Here is a 27,239-nt window from a genome sequence, read left to right on the forward strand (position 1 = left end):
GTTTCTTAATCCTTTTATTTTTTTGGTGGAATAGGGGAGGCAAGATCATAAGTGGGGAGGGAGAGTTGGATAGAAAGTGGAGTTTGAGAAGTATGATATAATTGTCTAGCAGAGTGGGGGAGCAAACACGAGAGAGATGTCAGACAACTGGGCAATGCCAAGAGCCCACTGAAATTAGTGGTCATAGATTTAAGTGAAGCTAAGTCCTCATGCTCTTGTGTTTTTCTTCAGGATCATCTGGTTGGATTAGATGAAGATTCAGATCCAACCAGGGGTTTTGTCACGAATGGCAGGGAGACCACATGCAAGAGAGTGGTTATAATGATGGTCTGTAGGGCAGCTCAGGTGGCTCAGCGGTTTAGCGCTGCCTTCATCCTAGGGTGTGATCCTGGAGACTGGGGATAGAGTCCCACGTCAGGCTCCCTGCATGGAGCCTGCTTCTCCCTCTGCCTGTCTCTGCCTCTCTGTGTCTCTCATGAATAAATAAACAAAATCTTTTTAAAAAATGGTCTGTAGAATCTGAGCTGAGAGAAGATGAGGGAAAGCACATGTGGGTGTGAGGTAGTGGGATCGCTGCATCGTGGGTTCCAGGAGGAGAGTTGGGTTATGATAAGGGGTGAGCTGGAAACACAGAAGCTGGTGGTTGTAGGATGCTTGAAGTTGAAACTGTGCAGAGGGTGCATCTGGAATCCCCCCAGGTCTAGGGGATGACTGACTGGTTAAAGTAGGGAAAAAAAGAACAGAGAATCAGCCAGAGAATTAGGAAGTGTGTGCAGATATTGAATTACTCTGACACTATGAGGCATGCTCCTGCCATGGCAGCAAGCATGGTGCTAAAGTCTTCAAGGAATGAGGGGAAATGATGCAGGGCTGTGGAGTTGGCTGGGAGGGCAGCAAATTATAGAAAGACACGAGCCTCAAGGCTGGCCATTTTTTTTTTTTTTAAAGAGGTAATGGTCTGGAACAGGGTTTCTCAACAGCAGCACAGTTAACATTTTGGATTGGGTAATTCCTCGTTGTGGAAAGCTGTCCTGAGCTGAGCGGCGTTCCAGACTTCTACACGATAGATGCTAGTAGCACCGGTACCCAGTCATATGAAGAAAAAATGTCTCGAAGACTTGGTTAAATGTCCCTGTGGGGCGAGATCACTCCTGGCTGAGAAGCATCGATCCTAAAGTAGCAGTGATGAGCCCACAGGACACCTACCTGATCTCGGGGCCCAGTGGTTATAAGGAGTGAGGAAGAGCAAGTAGCTAACACTCTGTGACCCCAAGAGAGGGTCACAGGACCATCACTGTCTTCTGAGAAGAGCAGACTTGAGTTAGAGAGCACCCAAAGGGATTCTTCCCAGAAAAGGATGAGAGTACAGTGAATATTTTAGGATTTACAGCTATGCTGTAGCTCCCATCGATCAGCCCTAAGGAGGAAATAAATGTATTACACGATGACCTGTGTTTACTTCACTTCCTTGGGCTGACCCATCACTGCTCAGATGAGTCACCTGCTTTTTTTTTTTTTTTTTTAATTTTTTTTTTTTAGTTTATTTATGATAGTCACAGAGAGAGAGAGAGAGGCAGAGACACAGGCAGAGGGAGAAGCAGGCTCCATGTACCGGGAGCCTGATGTGGGATTCGATCCCGGGTCTCCAGGATCGCGCCCTGGGCCAAAGGCAGGCGCTAAACCACTGCACCACCCAGGGATCCCGAGTCACCTGCTTCTTATGCGGATCTTGCAATGCAGATCTAATACACGCCAAGTTTTGCCATAGGAGAAATCCAGAGTCCCAGAAGAACACACCATGTATATCCAGCGAAGCCCTTGGCAGAGATGAGGCACCAGCCCTACATGCTTCCTCTTCCAAGAATTCTCTTCAGGCTCTCACAGCCAAGCAGGCACGTTCTAGGACTTAGGGCTTCTAGCTACCTTCCCAGCTTTACAGACAGAAGTGGAGACTCCTCTCTAAATAACAAAGGGTTGAGAGGGAGGAGGATGAAAGGATCTAGGTGCCTGGCATGAGGAGAACTCATGCCATAAAGGGGGGGATGTATTGCTCCCCTTTATTTACTTACTACTTGTACACCCTTGGCCAAATATTAACCTAGGCTTGCGAGGACGAGATGGAGTGGTACAGGGGTGAAAGTGGGGGAACTGCCCCTAAACAGCAAGATCACATTACAATCCACTTGAAGTGTGCTAGGGAAAAAAGGAGACACGATGAAAGGAAGTTTTAATTCTTTAAGGGAAACAGCAAACGTGTGGCACCGAGAAATACAAGAATTACAGACCCAAAAGTCCAGAACTCCACTACCCCTGTGATCTCTTGAGTCCCAACAGCACAGATCGCTCCGTTCCAACATGAGAGAAGGGAGCCTCAGGTGTAGAACAGACACTGCCACCTGTCACGAAGAGAAATGCGATGTCTCTGGTGCCCAACCAACCATCCATCCATCCAATTAGCACATAACTCCCAGAAAAGGACTGAAACTCAGAGAGTAGAAGATAAGGTAATTTGTTTTTAATTCTATCCATTTCTTCAGCATTAGTCAAGGTCTGGGGTCCTCTGGTACCATGAAGTTGCTCTGGCTTCAGCTCTCGCAGGCTGGCCACCTGTCCAGGAAGGCGTCAGAGGGCCACAGTCCTGAGCAGACTCCTTGGTGCGCTCTGCCCACCTGTCCACATGCATTCCGACTTCTCCGTGACCTTCCCACAGCACGACCAGTGCGGGCGACCCGGGTGGCCTTTGTGTCCGTGGCCACAGCCTAGGTACCCACCTGTGTGGTACAAAGAGGAGACAAAAGACAACCATTATCAGGCTGGCCGTGGAAACTAAAGTTTCTGGCAACAGGTTGACTCGTGGATGTGAAAATATTCAATAAAAACCCGGCAAGAAAAAAGCTATTTGATGCCTTGGGATGAGGACGCTGGCCAAGGATTGAAGACCGCAAATCAACAAAGGTTTGCTGAAGTTCCGAGAAGAGTGTTGTTTTAACATTCTGCTAACTTGGGGCACCTGGGTGGCTCAGTGGTTGAGTGTCTGCCTTCGGCTCAGGGCGTGATCCCAGGGTCCAGGATCGAGTCCCGCATTGGGCTCCCTGCATGGAGCCTGCTTCCCCCTCTGTCTCTGCCTCTCTCTGTGTCTCCGGGATCAGGACCTGAGCCAAAGGCAGATGCTCAACCATTGAGCCACCCAGGCATCCCAAGCATCCAGCTCTTGATCTCAGCTCAGATCTTGATCTCAGGGTCGTGAGTTTAAGCTCTGTCCAGCATGGAGCCCATTTAAAAAACAAAAACAAAACAAAACAAAAACAACTTAGATCTCTTGCTTGAGTCAACTCCCCTCCCTGCAAGAAAAGAGCCAGACCTGGTCAACTGATTTAATCACCCACTTCCCCATCCCTGACATGCTTGGACTTTCTTTAAGGTTTTAAAAGGAACAGAGCGGGTTTGGATTTTTTACACGGCCAGGTTGCTGGAAAGGGTAAGGAAGCAAATCGAGCCACCCAGGGAGAAGCACAGGGCTCTCCTAAGATTCATGAACTGTATCCGAACTAAAAGAACTCAGAACTTTTAAGTTTACTATTTGACTTCTCAGAATAAAGAAGCTTTAAGTGAAATTTTTAGAACTGTAGTGTATTTATATGCACAGATTATATCGCTATAGAAAGAAAGCCTGAGTCTGAGTATCCTAAACCTATGGCATGTGGCCGTGGACCCCCACTGCTGGGAGACAGGCCCGGGGGGCTGGGGGGTAAGGACTTCCGAGAGCATTCCTTCTCACCTGGCATGGTGCCTCCACAGGCACAGCGAGCAGTTTTCTGGCCTCCGCTGGAGCAGAACGTGCAGCAGTGAAACACACCTGGGTGTGGGCGATGCCTTTTCCTCACGGTCACGGTGAACGGTGAGCCCTTCAGTGTTCAGAACAAGAGCAAAGAACAGGCGACCCTATGAGTCAACAGGGTCGGTGCTGAATATCACCCGTGCTTAAACACAGCCTAAGTCACAGAGTCTAGCCACGGGGAGACAAGGACAGCAGGAGGGAGACAGATGAGGGGACAGGGACTAGCTGGGTACTCAGCTGGGTGGCCCCAGCTACAAATACAGTGAGAGTCAAGGACCCTATGCTGCCCGTCTATCATGTGGCCCACCTGATACACGAATGACCCCAGGCTGTGTTTTGTGTCCCCAGTGTCACTATTTTCTCCGTTCTCGAGGAGTCTCGGGGGTCACTAGTAGAGCGCTGCAACCACAAGCCTAGGCCATCCTGTGATCCTTCCTCCTCCCCTCACATACTGAGCCTCGCTCCCTTCCTTCCACCCCTCCGTCCTGGACATATCTATTTTCCCACCCGATTATTCTCAGTCTGTGAGGATTGAGGCCAGGGAGAAAGGTAAAGAGTGTGTGGTTTAATAATTCTCAAATTTGAAACTCTCCTACCCTGCCCCTTCCTTTCCAGGACACCTTCTGTTCTCCACTTTGCATTCTTGTTAGACAATAAAAATTAGAGCATAGCTTATGTGTCTATCCCTGAGCGAGAAGTACGCAGTCTGCAAAAGCACCAAACAGAGAGAGTCTGGCACATGAGACGCCTTTCAGATGTTCAATCTCTCTTCCTTTCAAGAGTTTATGATCCGCCTTAAAAACAACTTGGGAGTTCAAAGAAAGGAGCTGAAATTCTGATTTTGCGTTATAGGTACTGTGTACTGTGGGCGATGCTTCCCATGCCTGAGTGGCTTGGAAGAAAGGCGTAAGAATGTACTCGAAGGGACCTAACCCACTCCGGCATATGTGATTAGACAAGCAGTAAGTGGCTATAGAACAGGAGTCTTCCTGGTGCCCACACCACAGGCTCAACCTATCACGACACCACAGTGTTTTTATCATCTCCGTCGGTGTTGCTCTCTGGTCGAGGAAAACCTGAGACGACTTGAGATTCCATTGGACATGCTGACTATTGCCCAGTTTTTAAAAATTTGTGATCTCTGAACCAGAGAGTGTAATCCTTGTCTGTAGAGGTGGTTCAGTAACCCTGGTAACAGCAACGCACATATGTAAACAGGCTAAAGGGTTACGAGGGCAGATGGTCAGGCGGGTAGATGATTGGTCAGTTGCAGGGAGAGGGTGTAACTCCCCCAAATTGTGTTCCAGGACGTCTGCTCACGCTCTGAACCAAGGCTGGAAAATTCTGAGCTAGATTATATTGCTTGAATGTGTGTGCCTGTCCCCTGGCAGACTGCCCCCTGTGATTAAGGTGCTTGCCCAAATGAAGCATGCTCCCAACTGGGACACTGCCAGGAGAAAGGAGAAACAGGGATAGAGTTCTTATGGTCACCGGCAAAATCTGGGTCATTTCTAACATGAAGAGAAGACAGAGAATCCTACTCAATCCGTCCGTACAGCTGATCCTGGGCGACATGTCTCTGCATCCCGAGATGGGAGAGGCCAGAGGAACTAGGAAGAGAGGTGGCCAGGGAGGCGCACACAGGTCCTACTCACCTGCACATGCTGCTCTTTGATGCAGACCAACACGGTATAGATACCAGGCTCCTTGGGGGTATAGGAGATGTAGTACGACCCATCCTTGTTATCTTGTACCAGCGTTCTGACTGGACTGAATACAGACGGGGTTCAAAAAACCACTCGCTCTCACAGGCCGGCTGCAGCTGCCCACCACTCTAGGATGCAAACTCTACACCATTCAACCCATTATCAATTTGAAGTGTCCCCCAAGCAGAGCGCTTCTTCCACTGGTTTCGGAAATTAATTTTACAATGTAGGGAAGTGACATAAACGCTGATTTTAATCTGTTGTACAGATGAATTCCTTTGAAAAATGCTGCTGTTCTCTTTGATGGGCTTCTGTTGTACCCTCCCTCTCTCCTCCCTCCTCTGATTCCAGACACATCTAAATATACTCCCGGCACAACGCAGTAGCAGTGGGGCTGAATTTTGCAAAGGGGACCATTCCATCTAATGTGGAGTGTTGTTTCAGACAATCTGATGGGGGGAGCAGACCTCTGGGAGTGAATGGGGTGGTGGCGTAAGACCCGCACAAGGAAAACACCTCTGCTCCGACTGGCCATATCACCTTTTTTAATAGCATCTGGAGGGCAGAAGAGGGGGTGGGTAGGACGTAACTACTGCAGGTGCACCTCCACTACCGCGAAGGGCCTCGAGTGTCCAGTTTCATCATCGCTTATCACCCTTGACACCTGACTGTGTAGTACACACCTGTCTTTCTTATCTTTAGGGACTACTGCGACTTGCACGCTGTCTCCTCCCCTGCCCATGCTCTCTCCTGCCGAGTCCTTACAAAGCAGGGTGAAAGAGGCTGTCTGTTTCTCCCGGGCTCGGTGGAGATCTGCGGAAGATAAACACCCACTCCTCACCTCAAAGGCCAGCCGCATCCCCAGAACAGACACCCACCATCTTGCTACTTCTCTTTAAAACAAAAGCCCATGCTTCCTGTTTACTATAATCGCCCTGCTCCCTTTCTCTTCTCTTCCCGCTCTGTCCCCCAGAGCATACCCCTTGGGAGTCCCTCCTGGCAAGCCTGGTGCCTCTCAGCCAGGTGCTGTTCTTGGATCGCACAGGATCATGAGCCTTAACTGCAGCCCTAAGGGAACTTTGAAAATACTCCGGATAGACCTACATGTTCAGAGTAGAAAACCTCCAGACCCCATGAGGGAAGCTCGTAACCCCCAAAGCTTCCCTCTCTGAGCTGCAGGTCATGCTGGAGTAGGGAAGGGGGTACAACTGATCAGCGTGGACTCCAGCACCTGTGCCAAGCTGCTGGGGGAGCATTCGATAGGTACAGCCTCTGGTCCAGCAGATGCAAAGGGCCTTCTTGACTTGGGGCTCATGGACTACCCTGTGGTCTCTGGAAGTCTTATGGGGAGTCTGAGAATCTCCTGAAGTGATGTGCCCAAATTAGTGGATGTTATTTGGAGAGAGATCATTCTCAAAGAGATCCACGACCTCCAAACAATGAGAAATTCCTATGCCAGAGTCAGGCTGCGTCTATGGTACAGTCTTTCCATCGGAACTCACCTCTCACATACATATGGTTGAATAACTGCCTCCCTTAGGAATAGAAGGGTCAAAGGAAACTGTTTCCCCCCAATGAACGAAATGCCTACCATCAACTTTTAAATGCCAGGATGTGGCTTCCGAAAACCAAGGACACAGAAGTATGCTCTAACCCTGTCTTCCTCACTCCTCTGAAACTCTTTGGAACTTGACCCAAGCATTCTGGGTCCTGCTCTCCAGGATTTCACCCCGGCCTCTCCTGTTATCATCTTTGGGTGCTGTCTCTGCTCTATCATCTGATCGAAAGAGCATGCTCCTTGAGGTCCTTGCTAGTTACGACTTTGATCAACTGGAAAAGGGTCAGGCCTCACCCCCGTATGGAATACTAACTGGACCCTGCCAAGAACAAAACAGAAAGCAAGGGCAAGGGAGGGGCACTGTCCCTTAGATCAGTATGGCTCTCTCCCTTGGTAAACTGGTAGGCAGGGAACTCTTTCTAGCTTAATGAAGGCCCCGGCTGAAAATGCCACACGTCTCTAAATGGCATGTCCCCGGCCACTGCCCTCTTCAGGCCGGTGGGAAATGCCTTCCTACCTTCTCCTTGAAGGACGCACTTGGCCGGATCAACCTCTTTGGTGTTGATGGCCCCATAAACTTCATAGCCATGGCAGCGGCCTGCTTTCTGCTGAGGAGAGAAGCATATCTTATCGTTTACTCCAGGATGGGTGCTATATTCGACTTTGTTCAGCTTTGTGAGCCGTTCTACTACCACCCCCTTGGTGATGAGGATTTCCAAGTCTGAGCCGCTGGTCAGCAGGTGCTCCGTGAACTCCACGCCAGTCCGCATGTCTGCCAGCAGCTGCTCTAGCTGCGCCTTCTGCAGCTGCAAGGAGTTCTCCTTCTGGACCCGGATGTCTTCCAGCTGCTTCAGCAGCTTGTCCCGATGCTCCTCGATGGCCTTGATGTAGCCCTCGGAGAACGTTCGCACGTCGGCCGCCACAGCCTCCACTCGCTTCTGGAGGGCAGTGTTCGTCCCTCTGATCTGCGCTAGGGCCTCCTCCAGCGCCTCCACGTGCGGCTGGGTGCCCCTGAGGAGCTCCCGCACCGAGTCCCCGTGCTTGTGGATGACATTGCTCGTGAAGTCATAGGGATGCCCCCGGTGCTCCCCCACCACGCAGTCCCGGCATACAGGCCGGTCACAGAGCTCACAGAACAGCCTCAGCTCCTCGGCCGGGTGTGCGGGACACAGAATGGGCTTCCCGAGCCTGCTGTAGCCTTTCAAGTCCTTTAGGTCCACCATCGTATGGTAAGTCGTTTTCTTCTGCCGCCTACAGGCAAACAGATCAGGAGCAGGAAATTAGGGGCACGATTCAGTGGGGGAACAGTCCAGCCGTCTTCAGAGCATGGGCTCTGAAGCCAAACCAATCTTGGATTTAATCCCTTGCTCTGACCCAGTTCCTCATCTGTAAGGGGGACAGGGGCAGAGTAACACCTACTCCCTACTCAGAAGGGCTACCACATCGAATAAAATGATAGTAGACTCGGGCTCCCTGGCCTGGGATGCGACTCTGCCAAAGGTGGCAACGCTAAGGCTACGCCCTGGAACTTTCTCTCAAGAGTTAGTTTGGCAAGTTGAGACAAGAGCCACGGCCTACTCCTTCAGCAAGCTAGAAGTGAGAGCACGGGGGGACCCCAGTCACCAAGAGACAGAAATTATGCCACATGGCACAGCAATAAACCCCCTGCAATTAAAAAGTGTCTAGGTGGCTCCCACAGAAAGGCTCCTTCAACTTTCACTTGAGATCTTGGTAAAGCATTTCCTTGGACCAGCGCCTGCATCACCCAAAGCAGCAAGCTAGAATTTGCCCCAGGAGTCATCAGCATTATTTGCAAGAGTGAAATCAGTGGCCGGTAGAGTCACGGCTCCCTTTTCTGTAGCCCTCTAGAGACTCAAGGAAATCCCCCAGGAGACACGGTGACTATGGAGAGATCCCCCATTAGCATGATATCAACTTGGAGCTTGCACGCCTATTCTGGCACCAGAAGAGTGGCTGTAGAGAAAACAGGGTCAGCTGTCTAGCGGGCAGCATGACAGTGGTAATTACAAGTTAAAAATAGGAAGACTGAAGACTACTAACGTGTTCTGCTGGTGAGACCAGAAAACAAATGGAAGGCAGAATTTAAGAACTATTTTAAGCTAATCCTAAAACCTTGGCTATTTTATATTCTGATGTCCTAGAATGGGGGAGGAGCTTGAGAAAGGACCAAGAGTGATTCATGTGACCGACTATTCACCGAATGCCATAAAAGACATAAATCTGCACCCCAACAAGCACCGATGGGCCAACTTCACCAAGCTCCAGAATCACCACTCTAGGGTGCAAGGCAAAGGCTGTGGTGCCCCCTGCCCCTAATACCACTTTCTACTGGGAGGCAGCATGGATTAGTAGAAAGCACAGAATAAGGTCAGAAGAACTGGATTTAAACTTGGGTTCTGTTGTATGCAACCTACCAGCTGTGGGACCTCGGCAAATCACGTATTGCTGAGCTTCGGTTTCCTCAAATAACAAATGGGAGCGAAAACAGGGCCTGCTTTTCTATAAGAGTTGCAAGGCAACAAATGAGATCAAGGCCAGGGGCTACGCTATTATTTTCATTCTTCTCTGTTTATCCAGCACCCACTACAATTATTCACTATACAAATGACTGATGATCCAAGGAAACTGTGAATGTGCTTTGCAAACTGAAAAGAACTATGCAAGCCTTTGCTTCTATTATTACTAGGGGTGTTAGGTAAGGCTGCAGGAGTTAACTGCCATTCTCATGCACTTCCAGAGCCTTCACTGCTCTTTGGCCTGACATGGCATTCGAGAGGGCTTTCCTTCCCATCTGCTCACCAAGGGATTTCTGGCTCAACACCTCTTTGTATTCTGCTTTGAAGCTACACCAGGTGGGGTGTCCCGTCTTTACCTATGAGCCTGGCAGCAGAAGTGGCAGAGATTGGCTTTGCAGGTCTGACACCTCTTCTCCACTTTCCTGTCGCTGCACAGGTCACACACCAGGCCCTGACCTTCCCCACGAAGGCTCTCCAGCATCACATCATTCATGGCCAGGTGATCTATGGTTAAAGCCTTCACTCCACCCATGGGCAGGTCCACCTGAGCGTCACATACCGGACAGAGGATGCCGATCTGGGGCTGCAGACTGGGTGGCTTGAGTCCCTGGAATATTGACCCCTCAGAGCTTGTGTCAGAGTCTCCCCCTCTGATGTCCACTACTGAGAAGGGTTCCAGCTGCTCCAGACACGTGGTGCACACTGTGTGCAAACAAGGCAAGAGCCTGGGGGCTTTGAAAAGCCCCCTGCACAAAGGGCAGTGAGTCTTGCCTGAGCTCCCCGGTGCGGTCCCACCGGGGGGTCTGCCCACGAAGCCCAGCAGCGGCTTCCTGCTTTCTGACATATTCCCCACGCTCGCGCCCAGGTTCAGGAAAGGCGCTGGGCAGCCCTATAATGAAGCAGCAGGTGCTCGAGCCGCCCAAAGACAAGGCTTCCAGAATGTGAGCAGAGACCATGGGGGCTCGCCCTGCGGCAATTCAAAGGGCAAAATGGTAGAAGATTCGCCGGAGGAGCCACCCGCAGACGTCCTTAGGAGGGCCCCCGCCTCTCCAGGGCATCCCATACCAGGCGCGCGCACGCCCTCCGGCACCCCCGCCCCGGCCTCCTCCCCGGAAGCGCTTCCAGGTCTAAGTCCCGAGGGGTCCCGCCGCCAACCCCGGGACCCCCGCGCCCCGCCCGCCCGCCCGACGCGCGACCAGCGCCCCCCCCCCCGCCCCGCCCCGCCCCCGCTCCTTCCCTCCACCCGGCCCTCCGCGGGCGGCCCCCGGCGGCAAGCGCAGCTCCTCGGCGCCGCCGCCGCCCCTGCCCCCGGGCCCAGGGCGCCCGGACGCCGCGGCCCCTCCCCGCGCCGACCCCAGCCCGGCCCCGCTCGGGCGAGTCCAATCACCGTCCGGCGGGGGCGGCCCTCGCCGCTGGGGGCCCCGCCTCCCGCCAGAGTGACAGCAGCGGCATCCAATAACGTCTGGAAATCCCACATCTTCGGTCCACTCCGACGGGGAGGGGAGGGACCAAACTAGGAGCCGGGGGCCGGGGGCCGGGGGGCCGGGGGCGGAAGAGAGAGGGGCCGGGGGCGAGCGGCATAGTACAGCCAGCGTCACCCTTTTACGGGGACTGTCTATCGCTGTGGCGACCGGAGAAGCCAGGGGACCCCTTAAAAAGCCGCGCTGATAGGCCATGGGGACGACCTCCTTAGCGCCCTCGGATTGGGCCCACGGACCCAGACTGGGCCCTCCCATTGGCGGGGGGCGCTGTCAGTCGGCCCCGAGCTCAGCGCACTGCTTGCTGGGAGTTGTAGGACGAGGCGCCTCGCGGGCGGCGGAGGCCTCGCTGGCGCCGACGGTCGTGCCTGCCTGCGGAGTGAGCCCGCTGGTCCCCCTCCGGCCTCCCCGGCCTATTTTAGTTGAGGAATCCCTCGGGCCTAGCGTGCCGGCCCCGGAAGCTTCGTTTCCCGGGGCTGGAGCCCCCGAAGCCCTGGTGAGCGTCGAGCCGAGGGCGGGCCTGCGCTGGGGGAGGCCGGGCCCGGGGCCCGGGGAGCCGTTGTTTCCCTCCGGGGCCGCGGCGGAGGCTTAGGGGCAGCTCCCCCAGCACCCGACGGCTCTGTGTGCCCGACGCGGGGCCCGTGGGGCCGGGCGGGGCTGGGGCCGGGGCCGGGGGCGGGCCGAGGCTGAGGCCGCAGCGGGAGCGCCGAGGATGTCCGCGACGGCGACCGCTTTGTGGGCTCACGGGCGCGTCAGGCGACGGCCGGTGGCCCTGGGCCCTGCCCCGAGTCTCCTCACCGGAGCCTCCTGATGGGGCCCTGGGGGCTCTGCCACGCCTGCGGTCGGGGGCCTGGAGCTCCAGGCGTCCAGGACCCGGAACACCCGAGCGCCCTCCCCTCCGTGCTCCTGTTCCTTCCTATCTCTGAGGCCTGATTATCTGTCTCCCTGCTGGTTTTGTTTATTGGCCTCCCCTGCTCCATCTGGACCCCTGGGCCGCTGCCTCGTTGACGTCTGCATTACTCATCTCATGCCCCAGGCACAGTGCCTGCAGCCTAAGCTTACAAAAGTAGGGAAATCTGAAACACACAACACGAAATAAAATAAAACTTGACTCCAAAATACGAAGACTGTAAACATTTTTAGAAAGGAACTGTTGCCCATTTCCAAAATATAACATGTCAACGAGTCAAATGCCACTTTAACTTTTTTTTTAAGGATTTATTTATTTATGAGAGAGGGAGAGAGAGAACATACATGGACGAGCAATCAGGGAGAGGAGGCAGGGAGAATCGTCAAGCAGACTCCTCACTGAGCACTGAGCCCAACAGGAGTCTCCATTCCGGGACCCTGAGATCGCTGACCCCAACCGAAGTCAAGAGTTGGCCACCCAACTGCATGATCCCAGGACCCCGAGATCGCTGACCCCAGCCGAAGTCAAGAGTTGGCCACCCAACTGCATGATCCCAAGACCCTGAGATCGCTGACCTCAGCCGAAGTCAAGAGTTGGCCACCCAACTGCATGATCCCAGGACCCCGAGATCACTGACCCCAGCCGAAGTCAAGAGTTGGCCACCCAACTGCATGATCCCAAGACCCTGAGATCGCTGACCCCAGCCGAAGTCAAGAGTTGGCCACCCAACTGCATGATCCCAGGACCCCGAGATCGCTGACCCCAGCCGAAGTCAAGAGTTGGCCACCCAACTGCATGATCCCAAGACCCCGAGATCGCTGACCCCAGCCGAAGTCAAGAGTTGGCCACCCAACTGCATGATCCCAAGACCCCGAGATCGCTGACCCCAGCCGAAGTCAAGAGTTGGCCACCCAACTGCATGATCCCAAGACCCCGAGATCGCTGACCCCAGCCGAAGTCAAGAGTTGGCCACCCAACTGCATGATCCCAAGACCCCGAGATCGCTGACCCCAGCCGAAGTCAAGAGTTGGCCACCCAACTGCATGATCCCAAGACCCCGAGATCGCTGACCCCAGCCGAAGTCAAGAGTTGGCCACCCAACTGCATGATCCCAAGACCCCGAGATCGCTGACCCCAGCCGAAGTCAAGAGTTGGCCACCCAACTGCATGATCCCAAGACCCTGAGATCGCTGACCTCAGCCGAAGTCAAGAGTTGGCCACCCAACTGCATGATCCCAAGACCCTGAGATCGCTGACCCCAGCCGAAGTCAAGAGTTTGCCACCCAACTGCATGATCCCAAGACCCTGAGATCGCTGACCCCAGCCAAAGTCAAGAGTTGGCCACCCAACTGAATGATCCCACAACCCCGAGATCATGGACCCCAGCCAAAACCAAGAGTTGGGCACCAAACTGATCCTAGGACTTCGAGAACACTGACCTTAGCTCAAGTCAGGAGTTGGCTGCCCCACTGACTGAGCCCCCCAGGGACCCCCCAAGTGCCACTTTCATATAAAAATTACATGTGATTTCCAAAAAATAAATATGCCTACAAGGTCCTAAAATAGTCCTTACCTAGATTTCTTCAGCTTCTCCTTGTCCTCACCTACTCTGACTCGGAAATCTCCTTTTGACTCTGGTGTGCTGGAGTAAGTCACAAAAGCCATGCAGACTTGTGTTTGCTATATATTTTTGGTCTGAACTTTACCTGATGCTTGGTGATGCTCTGCTTCATCTCTTATTCATGCTCTATCACATTTCCCATGGTAGGTGTTCCAAGCTTCTCTTGTTTAAGACGTGCTTTATAATTTACATGTGCATGTTTCATGTAATCATTTAACAACTCTGTGAGGAAACAGAGTCTCAGGTCTGGTGGCCACACCAGGGTAACACATCTGAGACTTGAACTCCTGTGCTAGATGCCATGTTTAAGATTCACCTCTAACTTCCCTTTCCTTTCGTAGCTTCTTAGGCATCTAATCCCTTATATACTGAGCAGGTAACTGCCTTTAATTGAGTGAGAAAAAGCAAAGAAAAGCAACACTATCCAGAGAACTCTTTTACTTTCTACTTAAAAATCTATGATTTGTTAGTGTGCCTGGGTGGCTCAGTCTGTTAGGTGCCTGTCCGACTCTTCATTTTGTTTTTTTTTAAGATTTTATTTATTTATTCATGAGAGACAGAGAAAGAGAGAGAGGCAGAGACCCAGGCAGAGGGAGAAGCAGGGTCCATGCAGGGAGCCCGATGCAGGACTCAATCCCGGATCTCCAGGATCAGGCCCTGGGCGGAAGGCAGCACTAAACCCCTGAGCCACCTGGGCTGCCCCTCGACTCTTGATTTTGACGCAGGTCGTGATTTCGGGGTTGTGAGATCAAACCCCATGTTGGGCTCTCCCTCTGCCCTCCTTCCCGCCAAAATTAAAAAATCTATGTTTTGTCACACTTCCTCTTATGCACATCCTGACTGCCTCTCTTCTGTTCCTCAAGACCTTTGCTCTTTATTCCAACCTCTCCTGGCTCTTCAAAACCTTGCTGCTCCTACATTTTCAATTGCTTTTTTACTAGCATGTTCTTTTTACCAGGAGTTATGATCAAGTCCTAAAAGGAGGAAGCAAATCCTTCCTTGACTGAGCTGGCTTTCCACCTACTGACTTTTGTGACTCTCGCTCCTCTATTTCTCAAAAGAGTAGTCCCACTTTGTGTTCATCACCATCACCACCCATTTCTTTTCCACAGTTTTTGAACAAACTGCCAACTCCTCTTTTCCATTGAAACTTTTCTCTTGTAGGTTATAAGTGGCCAAGTCACTGGTCTTTTCTGAATATGCAATTTCTTTAGTACTCACCATAGTTATGTACTTCATCATCCTTCAGATTTGCTTCCTTCTTGACTTCTGAAATGCTCTACTCTCCTGGCCTTGGTATCTCTTGGGCTGCTTCTCCCACTCTCCTTCCTCACTTCATCCTCTTTATACCCTACCTTCTCTCTACATGCCCTCTTACACAAATAATTCCCAGATCCACACTTTCTTCCCTGAACTTTGGTCTTAACTATCTATTCTAAATCTGCATCCAAATGTGTCCCCATCATTAAGTCCCACATACCATAAACTTCACTGAACCTTTTTTCTCACTAAGCTATACTCTTTGAATTTTTCTATTTTATTCTCTCAAGGAGATCATTAGTCTCCCCTCTATCCAGCTTGAAACCTTATAGTGCTCCTGGCTTCCTTTCTCTTTTTCCATATCCAGGCAGGTATCAATTTCTTTCCATCCTCACTGCCAACATCTTACTGAATAGGACTTTAGAATGATACAGGACTTTAACCTCAATGTTGTAATAGTCTCTGGATTATCCCTGCCCTCTCTTTTTATTTTTTTGGTCATTCCTACAATTTTTCCCCAATTAATTGGGAAAACATGGTACAAGGGAGTCTTTTAAAGTTTCTGTAGCTCCCCATCTCCATAGCATAAAATCTGGATTCCCTATTACACACATAAAACTGGCCTTTTAGGGATGCCTGGGTGGCTCAGCAGTGGCATGCCTGTCTTCAGCCCAGGGTGTGATCCTGGAGTCCTGGGATCGAGTCCCACATCAGGCTCCCTGCATGGAGCCTGCTGCTTTCTCTGCCTGTGTCTCTGCCTCTCTGTGTGTCTCATGAATGAATAAATAAAATCTTAAAAAACAAAATGAAACAAAAACAACTGGCCTTTTAGTTATCCCCTAAACATTGTCAGACACACTTCTTTTTTGCCAGTTTTGTCTGCAGAATCCCTTATTATTTAAACCTACCCTTCCTTTGATGTCAGTCCTGCTTTACACTACCTCCTTGAAACTCGCTGTTACTTTAGGGCTTCAGGTGTGAGTTGCAATGGTTTTTTTCCTATACTTTCCTCTTTTCAGTTTGTGTTACATTGTAGTAGTGTTTTTATTATATATATATATATATATATATATATATATATATATATACAGGTGCATGTATATATATAGATGCTACCCACACATGCACACACTCTGTCTCTGTATTAAGATGAGAAACCCTTAGCAACCAACCTAGTGCCTAATCAGTAGACCTGTAATAAAGGCTTGTTCCTGATGAGGCAGGAAATGATGATGGCAAATAGAGGAGAATAGACAGGACTACATGCAGCCAAGACTTTTGTGGTTAGTGCAGACCATAGGCCATATGGGGTGAGATCACAGGAGAGCATTAGTTAAGGATTCTCCTTTCCCAGAATCAGTTCACCGTTTTGCTCCATGCTCACATACATATTCATCTTTCTGGGGACCCTGGGGAAGCAAATAGAAGGAAGTACAGAAGTCACAGGATCACAGGAACAGTACTGATTAAAGTAATCAGGTCCATCAAGGCATCTAAAGAGCCTGAGCCCACTCTTGTAGCCCAAGACAGAGAAAGTACCGGGGGGGGGGGGCAGGAAGGATGGGAAGGCAGGACATTTTGATTGATTAGCACTATCAGACGCTGCACAAGTATATAGAAAGTGAACCAGAAAGCTATGTCAGACTTAACCTTTCGCCACCGCACCTCACTCATCATCCTTCTTGCTTGCTTCCTTCAAAGGAAAGAGAAGCCTTGTAGGATCTGTGCTCTGAAGCCTAACCTCTTCTGCCTCCACCCTCTCCTCCGTTTTCATCCTTTGCTTCTTGGTGGATTTTTCTTTCAACGCATACTCGTGCTTCAGTCCCCTACTTTATGCTCCTCTCTAGCTCCTGATTTCCTTTGGCCTCTTAAAAAGAATAGTCTACATTTGCTTCTCTTAAGTCTTCTCCAGTTTTACTCCTAAACACTTGGATCTGGCTTTAGCTGTCATCACTCCTTTGAAAATTGCTTTCTCCAAAGTCTCTGATAACTTTCTACTCGTTAAATCTACTGGATACTCGTCAGGTGTTACTGAGGAGAATTTGCCATAGTTTTATTTTAAGTAAGTTCTTTGCCCATCTTGGGGCTGAAATTCACCACTTGGAGATCAAGAGTCCTATGCTCTACCAACTGAACCAGCCAATCACCCCTTCTTGTGACATTGACAAGTTTCTTCTCAAAACTTTTTCCTCCCTTGGTGCTATAATGCTATTCTTGATTTTCTTTCCACTTCTGGCCTCTCTAACCACTCTTTTTTTTTCTCCCTGCAGAGCAAGACTTCTCCCACCCAGCTCTTAAACATCAGTATTTCCCAGAGTCCTCAGCCCTATTTAAAAAAAAAAAAAATCTTCATTCACCCTTGACTGTTGTCAGATTTGGAAGTGGTGTTTCCAGAGCATTAGCCAGAGTTTGATACGGGGGCTCTTTTTAATCATTATTACCCACATGGTATCTCTGAATTTACTCCCTCCCTTCCATCCCCACTATTCCTACTTTAGTTCAAGTCCTTATCATACTTAGTTTGGATTATTAACTGGTATCCTTGTTTCCAATCCATTCTCTATAGTCCTGTCAGGTATCTTTCTGAAACTCCAATTGGATCATGATCTTCAGTGGATCTTCAGGACCTTCATTTATTCATTAAATATTCTTTAAGCACCTGGAATGTGTTTTCCCTGAATGTCTTCGTGGCTTGCTACCCCCTGGAATAGTAATGAGGGTGGGGCCTTTTGACTGTGTGCCAGGCTACATCATTGTTCTAGGACAAGCAAAAATCCCTACTTTCATGGAAGTTATCTTCTATTAGGGACTAACCTTAACTCTACCTCTGCCTGCTCCTCAACCTCATTTCTTCTACTGCCCCACCCTACCTTTTACTAAGGAGCCTGATTCCTAAATGTTTTTTTTTTTTTTTAAGATTTATTTATTTACTTAGAGAGAGAGAGAGAGAGAGAAAGGCAGAGACACAGGCAGAGGGAGAAGCAGGCTCCATGCCGGGAGCCCGACGTGGGATTCGATCCTGGGACTCCAGGATCGCACCCTGGGCCAAAGGCAGGCACCAAACCACTGAGCCACCCAGGGATCCCCTTTTTTTTTAAATGTTTTTTTTTTTTTAAGATTTATTTATTTACTTAGAGAGAGAGAGAGAGAGAGAGAGAGAGAGAGAGAGAGGAGCCTGATTCCTAAGAGAGTCTTTATTGCCATCTAGTGGAAAGAGCTGCAATAAAATGCTGTACTACTTAAAAGTGTGGACAGTGCACACTTTTATTTTCCTTATTTTGAACTGAGATGGCCAAGAGACAACTTGGTTGCATTGCGTTATGGCTGCTTTGTATCTCATCTAGAAATTCACTGTATCTTGAGATGTTATTAATTGTGAGATCTAACAAGTATAAGTAGTTCCTCATAACTGATTTTATGTTAAGTGGTCAACTCTTCAACCTTGAGAAGGTGTAGGATGAAATGGCTAGAATGATCTGAGCTTTGGAGCTCTCCTTGGGTAACTTCTTTCAGGTCAGACTGGAACTGCATGAGACATAAGTTCCATTATTACTTAATTACCCACCCTTTCAGAAAAAATTCTCCGGTCTTCTTTAAGATCTTTTAGCTCTTCTCATTTGACTCCTAGATGTTCCGCCCTGACCCTGATCATTCCAGAGTTGATGTAGTCAGGAAGCTGCACCCAATCTTAATTGGTTTGGCATAGATATAAGCTATTCTTAGACTGTACTTTATTACACACTTTATTCATCTTTCTGTGAATTCCTTTTTTTATGTTTATCAAATAATAACGCTTATTAACCTTTCTTGAAATAAATGTTTCATAAAGCACCTGATATATTAACATATTTACTAAAAAATTAATGTGGATAAATGCTTTGTGATTACATTATCTTTATATAAATTTATCTTCCACATAAAGTATACATAAACTGGGTAATAATAAAAAGAAAATGGCACATTTAGTGATTGGATTTTGTATTGTATATGGTGATAATTCTTGTGATTAAAATTAGAGCAGCGGTTGTGGATTGCTTATACTGGTATATTAGAGAACAGATATTAAAAGGCATGTTTTAAATGAATAAACAAACAAAAGGCAGAATCACACCTGTTACATTACAGAGAACAAACTGATAACTGCCAGAAGGGTGGGGATGGGGGGATAGACAACATGGGGAGTGGAAGACCCAGGCACCAGTCATGGAATGAAAAAGTCACAGGAATAAAAGGGACAACACAGGGAACATAGCCAGTGATATTGTAATAGTGCTGTAGGGTGACATCCAGTTGCTATACTTAACAGTGAACATAGCAGAATGGTTAAACTTGTCAAATGACTATGTTGTACAACCGAAACTAATGTGATATATCAACTGCACAAAAAAATTAACAAAAAAAGAAGAAAAAATAAAAGGCATGTTTTGCACTCTTTATAGTCTTGCATCATAATTTAACCTGTGCTCTTTTTCCCCTTAGGATTCTTTTGTTATTTGTATTTAATGAACATGTCAACTTGTAAGATTAATTGTGGAAATTTTGATTAAGAAGAGACCCTTTGTCTGGAATACATTTGCCCGCGATGTCTTCATGGCGTGTTCCCTATCAGATTGGTAAGGCTTTGAAGGCAAGGACCATTGTCTGTGTATTCATGGTATCTAGATGCATGGCTGGCCCATAACTGGAGCCCAATAAAGATTTATTATATGGCTATATGAGAAAATTGAGGCACAGCTAGGTAAAGACATGCTCTGAGGTCACATAAAGTTGCTGGAAGAACGGGGGCTTGCATCCATGTCTTCTGACTCCACGCCTAACACCTGGTCTCCAATCAGTACAGCTCTTAGTCCAGACACCTGGTTCCCCTGGGCGCTTTGCTTTGGAAGGACCTACTCAGTCCTCTCTCCAGTCACATCCCAACCCAGGGGACAAGGAATACTAAGAATACATAATCCTACTCTATCTCCTCCAACTTTGCCTCAGGAGTAGTCAAAGGGCAGCTGTTGGGGATGGTGGAGCTTGATGGAATCTGTTGGGGTGTCCTCTATTGGGTGGAAAGAGAAAAACAATATAGCCAAATACCTGTTTTTCTCCTTTTGCTCATGACTCCTCAGGAGCCTTAGGGATAGGCCTATCTCCATAGTAAATCTACTTCTTCCTATATATTAAATGTTGTTTAAACTGACAATCGATACCTACATAGTGCCGGACACTGTGCTGGGTATTTTTAAATGTATTTTCTCATTTAAATGTTATTGTTACTTAATAAGGCTCGGAAGTGACTTGCTTAAGGACCCACAACTAATGAGGTGCAGAGCTAAATGCATTACCAGTTTCTTCAGGAAGTGTAGACTGCATTAATGTGTGTGTGTGTGTGTGTGTGTGTGTGTGTGTTAGACATGTGTGTATATAGATTTTTTTATTGAGAAAATAATGTTTGATAAAAACATGTGACTAAAAGAATGTAAGTAAATCACCATGCCTTGTGTCAGAAATAACCAGTTAAGTTTCTTTTGTTAAAGATACCCACATATTTTAAAACTTACCACCAACAATTTTGAACGTTTTTATTTGGAAAATTTTAGATATATGCTATACATAGTGGAGAAAATATAATGACCCTCCAAGTATCTCTCATTCTGTGTCATTTTTATTTCAGCTCTTCCTCCAACTTTCACCTTTATTATCATTTTTATTTGTTGGAGTATTTTCTTCCCCCCGCCATTGGAGTATTTTCAATCAAATTCCAGACATCATGTCATTTTATTAAACTATTTTGAGATTATATTAAGATACCTATTTGCAAATATTTAGTTATAATGATGGAAAATATTTTGACTTTTCATGTAGAAGTCTTTTGTGTTTGTTTGTTTTTATTTTTATTTGCATTTATTCTATGCAGAATTTACTCCCGGGCCATAAGTTTTTGTTTCTTCAGTTTCTTCTGGGATATATTTTTCTTCTGTGCAACCTCCTCTTCTGGTTTAGGAACAATCTGCTCTTTTTCAGTAAGAATCATCTCAATGTGGCAGGGAGAGCTCATGTATGGATTAATCCGGCCATGAGCCCTGTAGGTTCTATGTCGCATCTTGGGGGCTTTATTCACCTGGATGTGCTCAATGACTAGAGAATCTACATCTAAACCCGTTAAGTTCAGCATTACTCTCTGCATTTTTAAGCATGTGCAGTAAAAATTCAGCACTCTTCTTGGGCCACCGACCCTCTGTCCAGCCCCACTGTTTGGCCTGCGCACACCTACCAACTCCACCATTGTAGCGACAGAATGGCACACACTGCTTCTGCAAAGTGACGTCTTTCAGATACTTGGTGGCTTTTCGAATATGGATATCCTTGATGGCCAGGGCAGTTTCACGTGTGTTCTTAAAGTGAACACGAAAATTTGAACCTCTCGACTTGCATGATTTTGTAGGGTTTTCTGGGTCCAGTGAGTAGCGAACCCTCTCCGGAGGTCACCTCAGGCCGCTCAGGGGAAGAGCTCATGTAGAAGTCTTAATTTTAAAAATACAATATATAGTTAAATACAAATTTTATTTGTTTTTTAAAATTTTATTTATTTGTTCATGAGAGACACACAGAGAGAGGTAGAGACATAGGCAGAGGGAGAAGCATGCTCCCATCAAGGAGCCGGCTGGGGGACTCAATCCCAGGACCCTGGGATCATGCCCTGAGCCAAAGGCAGACACTGAACCGCTGAGCCACCCAGGTGTTCCCCAATTTTATTTGTTTTATTTTAAAATTCCCTCCTTCATTTCAAAGAAAACTCAGGTGGGAGCTGGGCATTTAATAATGATTTCTGTGACTATAAGTAAAATGTATATGTATGCAGCCTGTGTCATATCATGCTGTTTTCTTCTCAGGATTCTGTGGGACTGCATGGGCCACTTTCTGGGTTTTTTTCTTTTCCCTTCCTTTGCAAGAGCTCTTCAAAATGGCAAGCAAATAAATGCCTTTTTTTTTTTCACTTCTCTGAATGATATAACCTGAAAATGATGAATATAAAAGGGCAGACTGTGATTTAATGTAGTGCCTTTTCTAATTCAAATGACAGCTAACTTTTCTGAGCTGAAGTCCACCCGCATCTTGGTAATAGCCTTTACAGCATGAGTAGATTATAATATATCATGGCTTATAGAGAAGTCTATACATTAGTTCCAGAAATGTGGCTAGGGAATATAAATAATTAATGTTCCTAGTTGCATGGAAGTATATATAATTCCCAATAACTGAGGCAAAGCCGAGTTATTTATTTCTATATTGACAGCAACTCTTTTTTTCTTAAGTACCTATTTTCTAGGTAGCATTTAAATCTGCACTGCATCTTAATAAATTCTTCATATTTTTTTTGTAGACTGTGCAGGATGTGAAAGCTTTTTCTCCTTTTATTAATGAGGAGTACATGGTGTTTTCAGGAAACTCTGGTGAGATAAATCCCTTATATTATTCAGTGCCTCTCTTTTAGACAGAGCCCTATCAGGAAAATCTCTGGAGTGATAGTATCTGGAGGACTGAGCTGGAGAATGGGCTTGTAGGGAGGATGCTCCTAAGTTATCTTTATGAGAGGAGCTGAGAGGTAGCAATTGAAGTGGAAAGAGGATTCAGAGGCTTGATTGGAACCTGCATTTGCATAGCAAAAACATTTTCCTTGTATAAATATCCAGTGTGGCTGGACTGCTGTAGACTTGGGCTATCCAACATGTGGCTTTTGAGCACTTGAAATGTGGTTAATTCACATTAGAAATGGTCTAAGTGTAAAATACATGCAGGTTTTTAAAAGATTTGTAATGAAAAAAGGAATGTAGAATATCTCAATAATGTCTTACACAAATTGCATGTTGAAATGATAGAAATTATAAATATATATATACATATATATATTTTAAAATATAGACTTTATTTTGTAGAGTAGTTTTAGATTCACATCAAAATTGAGCAGAAAGTACAGAGAATTCTCATATATCCCCTCTCCTCCACACAACACACAGCCTCCTTGCCATCAATGTCCTGCATCAGGGTATTACATTTGGTATAACTGAACCAATATTGACACATTTTTTTATAAATTTATTTTTTATTGGTGTTCAATTTGTCAACATATAGAATAACACCCAGTGCTCATCCCGTCAAGTGCCCACCTCAGTGCCCATCACCCAGTCACCCCCACCCCCTGCCCACCTCCCCTTCCACCACCCCTAGTTCGTTTCCCAGAGTTAGGAATATTGACACATTTTTATCATCAAAGTCCATAGTTTTATCAAGGGTCACTCTTGGTGTTGTACATTCTATAGGTTTTGACAAATGTATAATGACATGTATCCGCCATTATAGTATCACACAGAGTAGTTTCACTACCCTAAAAATCCCTGGTGCTTCAATTATTCACCTCTTTTTCTCCTCAAAATCCTGGCAACCCCTGATTTTTTTACTGTCTATCATCTTGTCCTTTCCAGAGTGTCATATTGTTGGAGTCATACAGAAGCCTTTTCAGATTGGCTTCTTTCACTTAATAATAGACATTTAAGCTTCCTTCACATCTTTTCATGGCTTGATAGCTTATTTCTTTTTTGCACTGGATACTATTCCAATATGTGAATCTACTATTATTTATCTTTTTTTTAAGATTTTATTTATTTATTCATGATAGTCACACAGAGAGAGAGAGAGAGGCAGAGACACAGGCAGAGGGAGAAGCAGGCTCCATGCAGGGAGCCCGACGTGGGACTCGATCCTGGGTCTCCAGGATCGCGCCCCAGGCCAAAGGCAGGTGCCAAACCGCTGCGCCACCCAGGGATCCCTTATTTATCTTTTTAAAAGTGATAATATTTTAATAAAAATATATTAATAAAATCTATTATTAAAATTTTTACTTGTTCATTTTTAACCTTTGTAATATGGCTTCTAAAATGTAATTGTATACACTGCTTACATTAAGTTTCTACTGAACAGCGCTGCTTAGACTTTGGTAAAATGATGTTGTTGGTAGTTTATCTACAAAACCATCTTCTCATTCCAACACCTGCCTAAATTTTGCTGCCTACTACAAAGAGCATTCTCCTTCTCTAGGACTTGTCTGCTTTGGATTGGTTCCTTTCTGTTGCCCCCAAACTACTTGGGATTACCATTGTCCTGTCCCTACCTTTCCCAACAGAGACTTATGTTATTTAATTCATTGTGTCAGGAAGGTGACAATTGATGAATTAAGTCCTTGATCACTGTACTAGGTTCTCTGGAGCATATTAGTTATGGTGTCTTTGGCCAAGTGGCTTACAATAAAAAGTTTTTTGAGGAAGATCTGACACAAAGCCTTAGGAATTAACTTTTTTTGTTAGAAATCTTTGAATTTATTTTACTTTACACATATATGAGTGACTAATTTGTTAAAATTGCCTCTAAAAGCTAATTGGAATGAGAATCTGTTGTATTATAATCTGATTTATTACTCTTTATGTTAGATCTGTTTATCTCATACATTGTCAGTGGGAGTGATATTGCCTGCAAGTGGGCAAAAATTTGTTCTGGGGTATTGAAAAATCTTACTCTTTTTTGTTTTTTAAAAGGTTTATTTATTTATTTGAGAGAGAGAGAGAGAGAGAGAGAGAGAGAGGAGGAGAGTTAGAGGGAGAGAAAGAATCTCAAGAATCTCAAGCAGACCACCACTAAGCACAGAGCCTGATACAGGTCTAGATCCAGCAACCCTGAGATCATGACCTGAGCCAAAACCAAGAGTCATTTAACCAACTGAGCCATTCAGGTGCCCCCAAATTTTACTCTTTTAAAGTATAAAGCATATATATTACTTATACATAGCATATACAGTGCATATGTATATATAATACTCACACATTACAAAGCCAAATATATAGTATACCTGCATAGTAAAGTTCCCTGAAGAGACAATTAGAAAAAAAATCTGAAAATGTTCCTTAGGGGGTTGGTTATGAAACATCTTGAGAAATACTGGTTCATCTGGACTAGAAATCCCTGCAGCTTGCACATTACAGCAGAATGTTTTTATGATCAGTTAATCTTCAAAGTTTCCCAAGTAGGGAGAGGAGGAAAAAATAGAGGAAAGCGTAGAAAGATTTACATTTACAAATTGGGGGAGAGAGAGCATCTGAAGAGTGTTAGAAATCTCTGTCACCAACTGATCACCAATTATTAACATTTTGCCTTCATTCATTCATTCATTCATTCATTCATCTTTCTATCTCTCCCTCTCCCCACCAATCCTCCCCATCAATCCCTAGATTATTTAGGTGAAAGTATATAGATATTCATTGCACTATTTTTTCAAGTGTTTTCTATGTGCGAACATTTTCAAAATAAAAGTCTGAGTAAAATGCCATCTTTCCCTTTACCCACTCCTATACCCTGATTCTACATTGGGACCTGTTGAACTACAATGTCTTGGTGACATGTTTTCTGTCACCTTTGATTTTTTGCATATATTGCACCCTCTGCCTGGACATATACTCAGCCTTTGCCTGGATAACTCCCAGAAGTGGGGCACCCGAGTGGCTCGGTGGTAGAGTGTCTGCCTTTGGCTCAGGTCATGATCCTGGTCCTGGGATTGAGTCCCACATCGGGCTCCCCGCAGGGAATCTGCTTCTCCCTCTGCCTAGGTCTCTGTGTCTCTCATGAATAAATAAATAAAATCTTAAAAAAAAAAAACTCCCAGAAGTCTTTTAAGGCTTTACTTCCTCCAGGAAGCTTTTCATGACCACTCAGCCCTACTTAAATCTAGGTTAATAGTCTTGCATATATTCCCTTTATTGTGATTGTCCTTAGTATTGCCCTTGTCATGTAGTATTATACTTGGACATTGAACTTGTCTGTCTTCACTGGACTGTGAGTTCCATAAAGGCAAGGAATATGACTACTTTTATTCATCTTTTTTTTCCCTTGCAGTTACCACAGGGCCTCCACAATATTTATTAAATAAAGCAACAATTAATTTTTCAATGAGATGCGTGCTTGTTTTATAGAATTCTATTTACAAGGGAAAACAAGAAAAATTAAGGAAAACACTGATGTTTTATTTAGCCTGTAAAGCTTTACTGCTGATAACAGTATAATATCAGGTTAGACTTTTATAAATATTAAAAATAGCTCCCAGATCCCTATCATTACCCCTGTAAAACTCTTGGTGAGATGTCCCTGACAATTCCAGGAAAAATTGTTTCTCTCAGCTCCAAGAGAGCTCTGTTTCTGCTTCTATGTTATAGCATTCTGAAGGGTGGAGTGGGGAGATACAAAGATAGGTCCTAAGGAATTTGGAGTTTAGTGAGAGATACAGACTTAGGAGTGATACTAATAGTTTTTCCTTACATTTATGTCATTTTAAAATAGTTTACCATGTAATTTCACATAATTTATTCCTCACAAAAGTCCTGGAAAGTAGGTATTATTAGCCTCATGTTGAGGATGTTGTTAGTAAGACCTAGCATGTGCTATAATGGTAAGAGATTCTCTTGTTTATTTCTTAGAGTTTAGGTACTTCCCCCATATTTGGGGTCCAAAGATGTTAATGGCTAGCACCTCACCATTACCCTTCCTTTTGTATAAAATTGTGTAGATACAACCAGGCTCCAACGTCACCCTTCACCATTAGGAGCTACTCCCTAATGAATGATATATACCATATTGAAAAGTCCTCATGTGGAATGCATGAGATTAGGTAAGGTCAATTGTATTTATTTTTCTTGTTTTTTTATTTTTTTAAATCTTTACTTTTAGGTTTATTTATTTTAGTAATCTCTAAACCCAACATGGGGACGGAACTCACGACCCTGAGATCAAGTGCTCTTCCAACTGAGCCAGCCAGACACCCAGGTCAATTGTTTTTCTAACTTAGCACATCTTTAGATGTATCATTCTATAAATTTACCCAAGACAAAGGCTATGATTGCAACTATATGAAATATATATGTAGTGGGAAGAGACTGGAAGCGTATGTACAGGCATGGTAGTCATTATCAGGGTGGTAGATTTAGGAGTAATTTTTTTTCTCTATACATTAAAATTTGCCTATAATTTTTAGAGTATGTATATACTCAAGTTCTTTTGTATAATTAAGGAATGCTAAAGGTTACCTGTCTTTAATCCTAAAAGATTCTTGGCTATTTTTTTTAAAGATTTTATTTATTTATTCATGAGAGACACAGGCAGAGACACAGGCAGAGGGAGAGGCAGGCTCCATGCCTGGGACTCGATCCCAGGTCTCCAGGATTAGGTCCTGGGCTGAAGGCAGCACTAAACCGCTGAGCCCCCAGGGCTGCCTGATTCTTGGCTAATTTAACCCACCAGTTCAGTA

The 27,239-nt window shown here is 46.2% G+C and overlaps 1 protein-coding gene and 1 pseudogene across 2 annotated transcripts; both read right to left on the reverse strand.

The window, feature by feature from the left end:
* Positions 1-2,500: 2,500 nt before the first annotated feature.
* Positions 2,501-10,788, reverse strand: TRIM45 (tripartite motif containing 45). 2 transcript variants are annotated; one of them, XM_055312718.1, is made up of 6 exons: positions 9,996-10,788; positions 7,620-8,353; positions 6,228-6,357; positions 5,494-5,608; positions 3,779-3,942; positions 2,501-2,771 (listed from the first exon to the last, which is right to left on the reverse strand). In XM_055312718.1, the coding sequence occupies exons 1-6, from the start codon at positions 10,481-10,483 to the stop codon at positions 2,540-2,542; spliced, it is 1,863 nt and encodes a 620-aa protein (XP_055168693.1). In that variant the 5' UTR covers positions 10,484-10,788; the 3' UTR covers positions 2,501-2,539. The 2 variants fall into 2 exon arrangements, with proteins under 2 accessions (XP_055168693.1, XP_055168694.1); XM_055312719.1 differs by having other exon boundaries at positions 3,779-3,905; positions 9,996-10,786.
* A 9,994-nt stretch (positions 10,789-20,782) lies between these two features.
* On the reverse strand, positions 20,783-22,008 carry LOC129501221 (60S ribosomal protein L17-like; annotated as a pseudogene).
* Between the last annotated feature and the right edge of the window lie 5,231 nt (positions 22,009-27,239).

The sequence above is a fragment of the Nyctereutes procyonoides genome, unplaced genomic scaffold (genome assembly GCF_905146905.1).
Source record: "Nyctereutes procyonoides isolate TBG_1078 unplaced genomic scaffold, NYPRO_anot_genome, whole genome shotgun sequence".
NCBI classification, from domain to species: domain Eukaryota; kingdom Metazoa; phylum Chordata; class Mammalia; order Carnivora; family Canidae; genus Nyctereutes; species Nyctereutes procyonoides.